This window comes from Grammomys surdaster, unplaced genomic scaffold (genome assembly GCF_004785775.1).
Source record: "Grammomys surdaster isolate TR1022 unplaced genomic scaffold, NIH_TR_1.0 214, whole genome shotgun sequence".
In the NCBI taxonomy this organism is placed as follows: domain Eukaryota; kingdom Metazoa; phylum Chordata; class Mammalia; order Rodentia; family Muridae; genus Grammomys; species Grammomys surdaster.
The window spans coordinates 3126356-3140700 of NW_021604659.1; the positions used below are offsets into that span (position 1 = coordinate 3126356).

Genomic DNA, 14345 nt, shown 5'->3' on the forward strand with positions numbered 1-14345 from the left:
TTGTCTGGTCAGGTGTCTCCCCAATGTGGAAGGCTGGGAAGAATGGCAGCATTGCCAGGTCCTTGTCAGTCTTAGGGTTTAGATACATGGAAAAGCCTTGAGCAGTGTCTCGTAACTAGGAGCCTAAACTTATTTCGGAAGGAATCCTCATTAAGCCCTGTGCCTTAAATTCCCCTAGCTATTGAAGAAGTGAGTCACGGCTCCAGGCCAGTGGCCAGCCTGATCCCCACCACTGAGGGCTATGTGTGTATCATGTTAATGTAGTTTACAGTGAGATGTACCTAATATATTATAAATGGTTCCGATTGTCAGAACTGTTGAAAGAGAGGGGAAATCTGCTGGTAGCTGTCTGTGTTTGGGGCTCTGCCTCTGATTTTGTGTTCCCCAATATGCAGGGAACACGTTCCCAGTTCTCCTCACACCCTGCCAGGTGGGGTGGTGCCTGTCACCTACCCTGCCACCCCTACTTAGCACCCTTTCCCAGCCAGTAGGTCTCTGCCCCCTCCCTTTCTTTATTTTGCCCCGCTATTAGTGGATTCTCCCCTGAGACTCATACCTCAAGCCTTAACAAGATGTATCATGGACCCACCTTAGCCTAGGGAAAGAACAAAGGATGGGATTCACCAAAGCAAAAGAAGACCAAGTCAGGAAGGGAAACGATCGCTAGGCAACCTGGAATTTGTTACCCGGGTAACAGATACATGCTCTGATATTGCAGATGGACATCTTACTTGGTGGTTCTTAGCCACCCCATATGCACTGGATGGCTCTCTATCCCCGGCTTGTCCCTGGTGCTGTCTCCCTTGGCGAGGTGGGGTAAATTATTACTAAATCTATGCCTAAACTTGGTGCAGTGACCCAACCAGTTAGCCCCTCTTAAAGCCAAGCTTCTTACAGACTGTGAGGTAGGGGTTCTTACCTGTGTGTTCTGCTACTGCCAACCCCTCCACCCATGTCTTGGAGTTTGGCCCTCAGTAAAAAGAAGGCAGGGCCGATGTCATGATCTTGTACCTCAGCTTGAGTGCTCATCTGCTTAGCGGGTGGTGCTCCATGGCTGACTGAATACAGGATGAATACAGGCAGAGCTGTGTGAGATCACTGCCACCTCACTTGCCCCTCTGTGACCTGGGCACAGTAGCCATCTCCAGCATCTCACCTTGACCCACTAAGTAAGGATAGATGGAGCATTGAGGGCAAACCTGTCCGTTGTAAGAACCATGGACCAGTGAGGATGGGGACGTGGGGTGAAAGGATGTTGGAAGACTTGGGACCGCTTGGGCACTTTACTTATGGGCCAGAGATTCTCAGGTAGGTAGTGGGTGCACAGAGGGAATCCCTCGACATCAGGATCTGACTGCCAATCAGTCTGCAGTGGTCCACAATTCCCTTCCAACCCCAGCTTGTTCTTCTGAGACCAAGACAAAAACATTCTCTCTGCTCTAGGCTCCCAGTCTGTCCTTAGAGTGTAGAGGTATGATGTGAGAATGTCACCTGCAGTGGCTGGTGGTTAGAGTACCAGAGGAGTGTGTGGTTCAAGAGAATCCACGAATGTCCAGTTAGGAGGGTTGTGTTCGTGTTTCTGTTGCTGTGATGAGGCATCAGGACCAAAAACAACTTGGGGAGGAGAGGGTTTATTCCAGCTTATATCTGCCAGGTCACAATCCATTGCTAGCGAAAGCAGGGCAGGAACTGAAGCAAAAGCCATGAGGGAATGAATGCTGCTTACAGGCTTGCGCCCATGGTTGGTTAAGCCTGGATCCAAGACCACCAGCCCAAGTGGTGATACAGCCCACAGTGAGCGGGGGCCTCCACATCAATCGTTAGTCAAGAAAATGCCCCTTAGCAAAGAGGCAGAGGCCTGAAGGTGAGCTTGCTTTTGCAAAAGGCTCCTGCTTTTGGGTACCTTAATTGTCACATAAAGGCCATGTGGCTTCTAGAACAGCCTGTGCTCCATATAGGATCTCATGGAACACTTAACCTAGGGACAGCCACGTTCTCCCATACCTTGGGCAGCCTCTGAGAGGATGAACCAGACTAGGAGGAAGGAGACAGCCCAGCTTGGAGCCTCTGCAAGAGGGGAGAGAAGCAACAGCCCTGGCCACAGATCTCCCTGTACATGTTGTGGCTGTTCGGATTATCTGGATATCTGAAGGCTGCCCTGTTTCAATTTTAGTCCATCACACTTATCTCCTTGACAAGGAAACAGCTGGCTGGTACAGTGTCCCCAAATCTGGATCCAGAGCAGGAGGCTGTGAGGACTCCAGTCAAGGAGAGGCTGGGAAGAACACCAGTTGGGAACCCACTGGGCAGGTGATCCCAGGGGCAGTGATGTTGATCAGGTGCCGCTGTGCTGTGGGTATCCCCAGTCTGCTGTATAGACAGTTGAAGGGGAAGGTGTCTGGGCTGAGCTGCATCCTGGAGGACCTGGGTACAGTAGGGAGTACAGACTACAGACATCTCTATCCCATTTCCAGAATGGCCCTGTCTATCTTCACTTCACAGGGTGAGGAGGGCTAGGCTACGGCTGCCTGCTTGCCCTAGGAGTTCTCTGGAAAGTTCTTTCAGAACAAAGGCACCTCTGCAAGCTTTCTCTGTTTGACTTTATGCTGGCCTGTTTCTTGTTAGTTTATTTGGAGACCAGCACACATGGGGAGGCATGACAGCAGGCTTGTGCCCTACGAAGATGAATGATCCTGTTGTGTGGCCTGAGACTTGGGGTCTTGGGTTTGACTTGGAGGTATCAGACTATACTTAGCTCCGTGCTGCCTCTTTTTTTACTTTTAACTGGGACCTGGGTTATATTTGTTTGTGTGTTCATTCACACATGAAAATCATAAGATAACTTAGTTCTCCTTGTACACTGTGGGGGTCAAACGGAGGTCATCAGGCTTGGTGGCAAGTGTTTACTTTATGGGATAATTCAAATGAGCTACAGAAATGTCCTCCTATCCATCATCTGTGTGTGTGTGTGTGTGTGTGTGTGTGTGTGTGTGTGTGTGTGTGTGTTTGTCCCTAGTCTTAGAGAGAAGTGACTTAGTGCCAGAGCCCTGCAGGTAACCTACGGTCATTAAACCTGCGATCTAGGAGCACTACCCTCATCAGCTGGTAAGGCTGTGTCCCGTCCTGCCTTGGAAATCACAGCTGACGCCACCAGGCTTGTGTGCTCTCTGCTTACCTTGGCATTGGCCACTGAGGTGGTCAGGGTGTCCCCTCGAGCCCCTTCCTACAATGTACCCACCTTACTTTCCTCTCCCCTTACAGGTATCCGCCCCCAAATCATGAACGGCCCCCTGCACCCCCGCCCCCTAGTGGCACTGCTGGACGGCAGAGACTGCACTGTGGAGATGCCTATCCTGAAGGACCTGGCCACCGTGGCCTTCTGCGATGCACAGTCCACTCAGGAAATCCATGAGAAGGTGGGTTACACCCCACCTTACCTGGGTCCCTCCAGGCCAGTGGATGTCAGTAAAAACAGTTATACACAGGTGTGCACGTGTGTGACGACATTCCTGATATCCTTAGTCCACTCTGCCACCCTCAGGCACTTGCCCATCAAGGCGCCATCCAGCCATGTCTCCATCCTATAATCCTGGTAACAAAATCTCCATGGGTCCCCGGGGGCTCTGACCTGTGACTCATGTCCCTGACAGGTGTTGAATGAGGCTGTGGGTGCCATGATGTACCACACTATCACCCTCACCAGGGAAGACCTGGAGAAGTTCAAGGCCCTGAGAGTGATTGTTCGAATTGGTAGTGGCTACGACAACGTGGACATCAAGGCTGCTGGTGAGCTTGGTGAGTCAGAGAGTTTTACCGGATTCCCAGGAGCCATGCTCCATGGGCAGGAGAATGAGCAGAAGGCAGGATTCAGGGCTGTTGTCCTGGAGGTTGATTCTTGAGGGAGCCTTATTCCCCCTTGCCTATGCAATTGTAGCGTCACTCCTGCCTTAGTACACCCAGAAGTCTTAGGGACTGGAAAAGGTCTTGACGAGGTAAGCAGTAGACTTGTAAGGTCCTCCCCAAAAGGCCCAGTCAACTCACCAAAACCTGGCATGCTTCATGCCTCACCATTGCCTGGCACCAGAGTGTCCAGAGGGCTTCCCAGAGACAGAATGACAGGCAGAAAGCCAAACAGGAAGGAGTGGTACCTGAATGGCACAGAGGACTCACTGTTCACCTCCATGAGGCTTGGTGTAACTGTCAGCACAGGCCCAAGACACTGAGCCTGGGCTTAGGGCCACATTTGGAGTGGCCTCAGATTCCCAGTATTTGGTCTGTGCCTGAAGTGTGCCACCCCTTATTCATGAGGCTCATAAGAGATGCCTCAGAATGACTGGAAATCCAAGCCTCGATGGCAGCCACAGCAGCCTGGCCATCCATAGCATGCGCCTGGGCCTGCCACCTGCTCCTGCCTCACCCCAAAGTCTCCTGTCACTCCTAGTACAGGAAAGCCAGGTGTCTGTAATACCTCACACAGTCATCTCTCCACCAGGCCTGAATCTAGACCTGACTGGTCTGTCTATAGCACAGGGATATGCCTGCCATGCTGGTGGCTAAGGCAGCCTCAATCCAACTTCCGGGCACAGTCTGAGCCCGCAGCTTTGAGAGCGGTTGGGGCCTTGTTTTTGTTTCCGGTCTCTTTGCATTTAGGGAAGTTGTTTTTATGTACCTGAACCCTAAGGTAAGAACAGGGCAAAGAAAGCTTTACCTTGGCAGCACCAGCCTGTGTCCACAGTACATTCATGGCACAGCCTCACAGGGGAAGACGGGAGACATCTCAGGTAAAGGAGGAACAGCTGTACTCAGTTCCAGACTTTCTACCCAAGTCCTGGCTGGGGAATGGTGTCTTCCTCTGTCGCAGCCCAGCCAGCCACGTTCATTTCCAGTTATAGCTTCTCTGAGTTCCTCTTTGATGTGATGTGAGGCCACAAACATGAGTTTAACAACGGCGACTCCCTGTTCGGTGGCACACACCTTTAATGAGGGAGGCAGAGGCTGGCAGATTTGAGTTTGAGACCAGCCTGGTCTGCATAACAAGTTCAAAGCTAGCCTTAGCTACATAGTGAGACCTTGTCTCCCAAAACAGAAGAAGGTGTCATTTCTGTGGCATAAGCAAGTATGCTTATGTTTAAAAACAGGCATCTTGTCAGGAATAGAGCTGAGTTGGGACAGTGGCGGGAGACATGGCTCTCTAGCCCATCACCCTCCTCTCACACGGGTAGGTCCTGCCTGTGGTCAGCCCCTCTTCTCCAGCTGGAAAGAGTCCAGTTACAGACAGGGACGGAATGTGAACGTTAATGCCATCACTGTGCTGGTCCACAGTGACTGGGCAGTAGCTGCTCAGAAGACATCTACTCAGGAGGTGGGGGATAGCTAGAGACACCAAATGAACTAACTTCCCTCCAGTAGTGTCCTTTATCTCTGCATGTATTAGTCAGCCAGCGGACCCTTTGGATTAGTAAGGCAGGGAGTGGCAGGTATGCCCAGTTCTGGAAGGGGGTTCCAGAAGCAGTGTACTTTACAGTGAACCCAGCAAGTAATTCACCTGCGCCTGTGTGTAGCCTTCTGTAACTGTACGTGCAGCCCACCATCTGTGCACCAGAGGCGGCACTTAAGGGCAAGACAGGCTCAGAAATCCACTCCTGACCCTAGCCCTGCAGAGAGCCTGCATAACACAGGTAGAGAAACACCCTTGGTCAATCCTCAAAAAGCTGTCTAGCTATTTGGAGCCATTTAATGGTGGCTCCTATGTAGCCGCATGTAACAGTGGCCTTTCACTGTGGACATTGGAACCATTCGACACTTGAAGGTTACCCCGAGGAAAAGCATGTTCACGAAACTCTCTGACGGGCCTAGAGAACACCCACATCCAATGATCAACTAACAATTTCTGTCAAGATGGTTCCGTTTATAACTATACTTGCTTCCAGGCGTAGGTCCCACCTCTCCACATGGGTACTGGAGCCAAGAAGCTACACAAGCGCCTTGTGGGTTGGGTTGAGCAGACATCTTCCCTGCTCTCCCTCTGTATGTCCTAGTCTCACCATGCCTTTATCACAGGGGGACCTGCAGCACTGGTTGTCATTGATCAGCTGAGGATAGCGCCAAGCCACGGCTGGGCTCACAGCACAATCTGACTGACGATTGCCCTTAGTGCCCAAGGTTTCTTGCGTGTGCTTCTGCCCTTCTAGTCTAATAACAGCAGTGCCTGACCATGCCTGAGATCTGTGCTCAGTTAGTCCACATACACGAGACCCCTCTGCTACTCAGGATTACTGCCCCTCACCTCATTAGAACAACAGGGCCCATCAGCAAGCTCCCTTAGCAAATGCCTGTAGTCCAGAGATGTCCTCTGCAGCCAGGATGACCTGCTCGTGGTGCCTTGCTCCACTTTGAGCTGTCTGTTCTTCTGTGGGAGTCACTCATCGAGCCCTGGACCCAGGGCAGCCATGGTAGCAGGATGAGACATGCCACAGCTGCCGAAGAACGTTAGGGAACTGTCTGTCTCCTTCCTGTCTGTGATTTCAGTTCTAGTCCCCAGTCTTAAAACTAACAGAACCTAAGGCAAACTTGAAGATAGCTGCACCTTGCTGCACAGATGCCATCTGTAGGTCAGTAGGGAGCCATTTGTCCTGAGCAGCAGGATAGTTACATGCCTGTACCACTGCTTAGAACGCTACTTGTCTGGTAGGTCCAGGTCACATGTGAGCATGCTTAGGGCTCCACATTCTCATCAGAGCCTCCGCTTTCTCCTATTTGCTAGGCCTACCCAAAAGACATCTAGACCTCGCCTTGAAGAGTGGTAGGGAAAGCTACCCATTTCCTCAAACTACCGTCTGCCCAAGAAGGGAAGACAGTGTCCAGACACCTCTTGGGGACTTAGGGTACTTCTCCGAGGAGTGGGAGATCCACCTCAGGTGCCCTCAGGCCTAAGCAGTTTCCCCAGTGGCCTCCTATTTTCTACCAGAATCAGACAGACCATGAGCTTTAGGAATGTGGGTAGCTTTAAAATCAAGATCCTCCTGCCTCTGGCCTTCAAAGTTGGGGTTATTGCCCATGCTTGGCTTGAGCTATGTTTGCAAACAGCAGTTAGTGAGTGGTCGGTCGGTCATCTGGCGTTTGCATTAGAGTGCATAAGATTCAAGCAGTCTCTGTGACCGTTAAAGCTCTGGAAAAGTCTGGGATTCTGGCCCTCCACTCTTTGAGTCCTGCTAGAGCAGAACTGAGGCCAAAGAACCCACTGGCTTTTGCCTGCTCCGGAGCTCCTTTGGGCCTCATATCAGGGATGGAAAAGGGGGAGTTAGTCTGGCAGTGAGCTAAGACTAAAGGCCTTGTAGGATTTGGATACAGTGGTGAGGGTGGCTGAGCTTCAGAAACAGAGTCTGCTGACCACTTGACCAACCCTCAACACTGGAGTGGCTCTCTTCCATGTCTAAGCAGGGTGCTGGGGATCCTGGGTCTTCACTCACCTCTGTGCTTGGCCATTGCCCTTTCAGGGATCGCTGTGTGTAACATCCCATCTGCTGCAGTGGAGGAAACAGCAGATTCGACAGTGTGCCACATCCTCAATCTGTATCGGCGGAACACATGGCTGTACCAGGCCCTACGAGAAGGCACACGGGTTCAGAGTGTAGAACAGATCCGAGAGGTCGCCTCAGGAGCTGCTCGGATCCGAGGAGAAACATTGGGCCTCATTGGCTTTGGTACGTGTCCCTTGAGATGGGTTTGGTGTATGGGGAGGTGTAAAGAGTCAGCTTGCTCAGAGATAAGATCTGAGCCTGTTCTATAAGAATGTTTCTATGTTGCTGGTCAGGGACACAGCAGGAGTGCACCCTCTGCTGTCACTCACTGGAAAGGGGTATACTTGGTAAATCTCCCCGGGGCACAGGGTAATGGGTTGGCTGTGTGCTTGAATAAGCAACCTGGGCCCTCCAGAAGGCTGCTGAATGCAGATGGTACCTGGCAGCAGTAACATGAAGCCACTTAAAGATTCAAGCCTGAGGGTAATGCCAGGCCATGGTCTTGAAAATCTCTTGTGAGAATGGGACAAGGCGTGATCTTTCTGGACCTGGTTGTTGCCATGGAGATAGTTGAGCAGAGGCCCTGGCATTATCAGCAAGTGAGGTTTTGAGGGTAGGGGGGCAGGGAGCAAGGAAAGTTTGAGCAATGATGGGAAGCAGACCAGTGCTGTTGCTGTTGTCCACATGTGAGCTGGAATAGGCCCCCAGCTGGTCGCCACCACTCACCTACTCTGTAACAAGCAGGGAATTATTTGGCTTCACTGCCTCCGTTTCTGGGCCTGTAACTAGAGGTGGCAGCAAGGGATACATGCTTGCTACCTCTTGAGACTCAAGGGCGGCATGAGGACCACATGGGATCATCCAATTCTGGTTTCCAGAAAACATTTTCAATTTGCATCACCTTTAGCTCAGAGATAGCAGAGGGTCATGGCTTCTGAGAGGCAGCTTGAAAATAGGGACAATTTGCTGGATGACTCCAGGGTCACTAATTTTTCTCCAGGGCGTGACTCCCTGGCCTCTGGAGCAGTCAGGGTTTGAGTTCAAGTGATGAGATGCTGGGGAAGGCTCTGTGAGGTTTCATGGGACTTGAGAAATGCAGGTACCATGGGTGAACACTGCAGCACCCTCAGGTGCTTCCTGTGACTCTAAAGTGCTCATCCAGATTTGGAAGCCCTGCTTGTGGCTTAGGATGGTCTCTGGTGAGGCTCTAGAGCCTGTGGGCAGATCTGAGCAGCCAGCCAACTGGTGGGAAACTGTCTGCATTCTAGGACCTTCAGATATCCTTGGCACATGAGAGCTGTCTGTCAGCTTTCCTAAGCTCCCTTGCTAGCTCCTCTAATATTCATGGCTGCCTACAGTCTCCCTGGCTCTCTGCACAGCTCTGACTCTCCATGACCCCCAGAGCTGTAGTGGACAGATAGGAAGGCTATTTGCTGGTTCCCCATTAGAGCGGCAGCAAGCCTGGTGGGGACCAAGAGCATCCTCTTAACTCTGCTGAAAAGCAACAGGAGAGCCTCATTGTGAACCTGCCACAGAACTGAGCAGAGGTCTTTCAGGCTGCCTGCCATATTTATAAAAATTGTCTAGGTACTTGCCTATCAGGATTTGATTATTTATTTATTTACTTATTTATATTTTTTTTTTGGTTTTTGGAGACAGGGTTTCTCTGTGTAGCCATGATTGTCCTGGAACTCACTCTGTAGACCAGGCTGGCCTCAAACTCAGAAATCCGCCTGCCTCTGCCTCCCAAGTGCTGGGATTAAAGGCGTGCGCCACCACTGTCCGGCTTGATTTTTTTTTTTTTTTTAATTTGGCACACAAGGTTTTAGATACCATTATGGCATTTTATTTAAAAATGTGCTTTATTAAAAACTAGAACACTTCTTTCTCATCGTGTCAACCTTTACCCAGGGTCTACACTTATCTGTGTGTGTACTGCCAAATAAAAGGGTTTTGTCTTAACATGGCCTGTGCCCTTAGATTTTTGCCTACCGGGACTGTGATTTTTGATAGTGACTGTGATTTTTTGACTGTGATTTTAGACAGAAGCTCTCTGAGTCAGAGTAGAGAGCAGTGAAAGCCTGTGTGTGAGTCGATGAGGTACACCTTCACTGAGAGTGGCACTGTCAATATGGGGTATTGAGATCTGTATTGGTAATCTGGGCTCCTGCTGTACAAAGGCCTCAGGCCAAGGTGCAGGAGGCTGAGTACCCAGTTAGGAGAAAAAAAAATCATCCTCTAAGGCATGGACCACATGGTGGAGTCCTCAATCCCATGTTTCAAGGATGTCACTGAGTCCCCATCTTTGCCACACTTCCTGCCACCTTCCACTGTCCAATTCTGCTTGCTCCTTTGCCACGCATTGCAGTGTGGCTAGTCCAGCTCCTGGTCAGCTATGTCTTCCAAGGGAGATGATGTCGACACTGCAGCTGTCCCTCTCTGTCATAGTGACCTTATTAGTCCTTCACGGTGGGGGGTGGGGTGCTACCAACCAGATTAACTGTCAGCCGCTGGCTGTTGGGAAATATGCATCTTCCTTTCTAACTGTCCTCATTGTCACAAACACTTCATGTGGATCTGTATGTGGGTGCACACCTGCCATGGAGTGCACTTGGAGGTCAGAGAACAAGCAGAGTTGGTTCCCCTTCTACCATGTAGGTTCATTGTCAGACCTGGCAGCTGGGACTTTACCCACTGAGCCATCAACACTGACCTGCTCACATATTTGAATTGTCTTGTTGTTGTTGTTGTTGTTGTTTGGGGGTGGGGCTTGTTGTTGGGTAGTTTTGTTGTTGTTGTGTGTTTCTGCTGTTGTCTTTTGAGACAGGGTCCCTCACTATGTAGCTACCTCTGACTGTCTTGTAACTCACTCTGTAGACCAGTCTGGCCTCAAAGTCACAGAGATCTGCCTGCCTCTGCTTCCAGAGTGCTAGAGTTAAAGGTGTGCAGCACTGTGCCTCTGTTGAATAGGGTTTTAGATAAGGTGTACTTTGGAGTCTGCTTAGTTGAAATCTAGTCAAACCATTGTTTTCAAGCTGGTGAAACAGGAAGTGTTGTCAAGGGGGAACTGTGGGTTTGAGCAATGGATGGCCATTGTGGAGTTCAGAGGGGCTTTTGTGGCCCACTATCTGACATCTATTATGATTTGGAGTATTCTAGACTACATGCTAAAACTGCGTTTCAGAATCTATCAAGCTTTAGGGACAATGATGCTTTGACCATCTTATCTCTCTGAGAGGCAAGTCCAACAGAGGTCAGGGTAGAAACATTGATGTTCATGTACTGAGAGCAACAAGGAACAGCAGTGACACTTAAACCTACCACACAAACAAAAATGAGAGAAGAGGACAGGGAAGCATAACGGTGGTGTCTGGAGCTGAGGAAAGGACATGTGACATCCATTATATTCTAAATGGGTATTGGTTTGAAAGTGTCCATGATAGATAATTATTTAAAGAATCCTTTGGGGCTGGAGGTGGCTCGGTCATCTAAGAGTGTGTGCCGTTCCCTCAGAGGGTCCAAGTTTGGTTCCCAGCATCCATACTGGGCAGTTTACAACTCTCTAATGCCAGCTCTGGGGAGGCATTTTCTCAATTGAGATTACCTCCCTTCAGATAACTCTAGCTTGTGTCAAGTTGACATAAGACTTGCCAGCATAGATTTCCCTCCTTTGTTTGGCCTCTGGGTACCTGCATGTTACATGCATAGACCCACAGACATATAAGGTTGTTTTTGTTTGTTTGCTTTTGTTTTTTAAAAAAGCCCATGCCTGATAGAAACATCATCACAGCCTGAGGGGACACATTCTACTTTGGCATGGTAACTTAGTAGCACTTCCTAGCAAAGATGATAATCTCTGGTCCATTATGGGGTAAAGGAGACAGCACACAAGATCTGCAGGCCTTTCTTACCTGGACATCCTCTCTCTGCACAGGTCGCACAGGGCAGGCAGTTGCTGTTCGAGCCAAGGCCTTTGGATTCAGCGTCATATTTTATGACCCCTACTTACAGGATGGGATAGAGCGGTCTCTGGGTGTTCAAAGGGTCTATACCCTGCAGGACTTGCTGTATCAGAGCGACTGTGTCTCCTTGCACTGCAATCTGAATGAGCACAACCATCACCTCATCAATGACTTCACTATCAAGCAGGTAATTTGAAAGCACATGTGCTCAGACTTTAGCTTCACTGCAGAGTTTAACAGCAACTGCCATGGGCCCAGCAGACTGCAGGTAAGTGTCCCTGGGACAAATCAGCAATAGGGGTTAGGACCCAGCTGGCTGCCATCCATCTGTTCAGGCAGACAAGCAAGTGACTTGACTAGCACAGCTCCAACCTTTTGTTCCTTGTGGTCCTGTCAAGAAGGAAAATACTCCTGGCCTACTTTCATGATCAAGACTTCCCAACCTCTCCCAACAAAGTACTGCCTATAGTGGATCCACAGAGCTCCTTTCTTGCCCAACTTTGTCTTGTAAGCTTCTGTTCCAGAGATTCCTCCTGCTGCTACCATGAGATATAGCCAGCTTCTCTTTCCTTCTGCAGATGAGGCAAGGGGCATTCCTTGTGAATGCAGCCCGAGGTGGCCTGGTAGATGAGAAAGCCTTAGCTCAGGCTCTCAAAGAGGGCAGGATACGAGGAGCTGCTCTGGATGTGCATGAGTCTGAGCCCTTCAGGTATGTGTGTGGCTGGGTATGCTACTAGCTTCCTACTGTGACCGAGGGGTGGGGGTGGCGGGGGCTAATTCCACATCTGATCTGACACTTGGAATTTGAAGAACCTTCTAACACAAGTTCCTGAGTAGGAAATTCTGCAAACGATGCTTAGTAGTTACTGTTTTGCTCTAAGGACTCTGCAGTACTGTGATAAGATCTTCAAAGGACATTAGAGAGGGCAGAGGCAAAAAAAAAAAAAGCAAGATGGTAGTATCTTTCTGATCTGTAGACCTTGGAGCATTCATTCTGACTGAAGGGATCTCTTGACTCACTTTTTTTCTCTTTGGCATACCTGTTCCTATAGTCGTGGTCACTTGTTCCCCAGTACTCAACCCTAATGAAACCTGATACAGGGCTTCCCTGCCCTCTGCTATTACATACAGCTACTGTCTCACATGGCCTCAAGGCCTCCTATATGGGTAGTAATTGTATCAAACTTATCCTATTTTTTTTACTGAATACTTTCCATCCAGCTTCGCTCAGGGCCCATTGAAGGATGCTCCAAATCTCATCTGCACACCACACACAGCCTGGTACAGTGAACAAGCATCCTTAGAGATGAGGGAAGCAGCTGCAACTGAGATCCGCCGAGCAATCACAGGTGAGCCCCCAACACTCAACATGTTGCTTTTTGTATTTGGTTGGTTTTATATGAATTCTGAACTAGATTTCAAGGAGGAATCCTATACTCCAATAAATAACAGGGAGAGGGGAGCTGAAGACAGGCAAGACCACTTTCTTAGTGGCATAGGCTGAAGCCACTATGTGTAATAGGAAAGTTCTGTGACCTTAAAAATAAACATTTGGCTCAAGCTGCTAAAGGAATCTGCTTCCCAACCTAAGTTCAGTCATAGGAATCTACATAGAAGAGGTGTCCTCGGACTACCAGGCATCACATGCTTCAAAAATAATGAGTATGATTAATTAATTACAACCCTCTTCCTCTAGGTCGAATCCCAGAAAGCTTACGAAACTGTGTCAACAAAGAATTCTTCGTGACTTCAGCTCCTTGGTCAGTTATTGATCAGCAAGCAATTCATCCCGAGCTCAATGGTGCCACATACAGGTGAGAAGAACTGAAGTTATCTGGGCCTGACAGCATCTTGTTAGGCAAGGAAGGAGGCAAGAAAAGCCTAGACCTGGGTAGTTGATATAACCTTGGCCCTTAAAAGAAATCAGCCATTTTGATGTCTTTTGTATTATATTTTCAATGCCTAAAATCTCCTGGGTAAATCACTTTTTCCAAGGTGTTAGGGTGAGGAGCTGTTCAGGTTGGTTTGATTTTTGAGACAGTATGTATTCAAACTGACTTCAAATCAATGCACTTCCTTTATATGTGTATATAGCCCCATGACTAGCCCAGCAAATTCTGTGCAGAATAGGAGATGCAGACAAGACGGGCTCCATAGTAGTCTCCTTGAGTCTAAGGTGGTAACCCCAGGTAAAACGACCGCCAGGGGAGGCCACTGCAGACTCTGCCTCCTCTTACATAATAAGCATTTTCTAGTTTGCCTCTTCTGTTCAGAAAAAACACTTAAATGGAAGCAGTAGTGTCATTTGTGGGGCTTGTCATGATTGACCTCCATCATTGCTGGCTTCTAGGGAAATTAATTCCACTGCTTATAAAGGAGAAAGAAGCCACCTTTTAAAGAGATATCCTTTGGCTCTGAATACTTAGCAACATGTGAGGCCAAATCATCCTTTACTGATGTACATACTATAATGCTGCCATGACAACTAAAAGTGTGACAGGACATTATCACATTATCTATTCTAGTCCTAGTGCTTGAACAAGTTGAAAGGATGAGACTGGGTTTACTTTACATGTAAAAGCTCTGAAGAAGCTGTGCTTTTGCTTCTGGATCACAGGGCTCTTATATTCCACTCAGTTATTTGTTTGAGATTCTTTGGTTCTTTTTATGACATAGTCACAAGCTAGTCCAAGTTAGCCTCAAACTCATGGAAACCCTCGTGAACCCCCTGCCTTGAATAGTAGGTCACCTTGAGTTCTGATGAGCACCAGGCCAGGGCTAATCTTATCTCCTGTGCCCTCAGACATACTTGTGCACATTACATCATCACACTCCTGTTCACTCATATTAGTATCCACCCTAA

General features: G+C 49.0%; 1 protein-coding gene across 6 annotated transcripts in view; it reads left to right on the forward strand.

Annotated features, from left to right (window-relative positions):
* The window catches only part of Ctbp2 (C-terminal binding protein 2), a 136723-nt gene that overhangs the window by 117821 nt on the left and 4557 nt on the right, over positions 1 to 14345 (forward strand). For all 6 annotated transcript variants that reach the window (XM_028772513.1, XM_028772516.1, XM_028772514.1 and 3 more), the window contains 7 exons: positions 3262 to 3416; positions 3651 to 3795; positions 7497 to 7703; positions 11455 to 11669; positions 12061 to 12191; positions 12704 to 12831; positions 13179 to 13296. In XM_028772513.1, the coding sequence (XP_028628346.1) occupies positions 3262 to 3416; positions 3651 to 3795; positions 7497 to 7703; positions 11455 to 11669; positions 12061 to 12191; positions 12704 to 12831; positions 13179 to 13296 (1099 nt within the window). The remainder of the gene's footprint in view (positions 1 to 3261; positions 3417 to 3650; positions 3796 to 7496; positions 7704 to 11454; positions 11670 to 12060; positions 12192 to 12703; positions 12832 to 13178; positions 13297 to 14345) is intronic.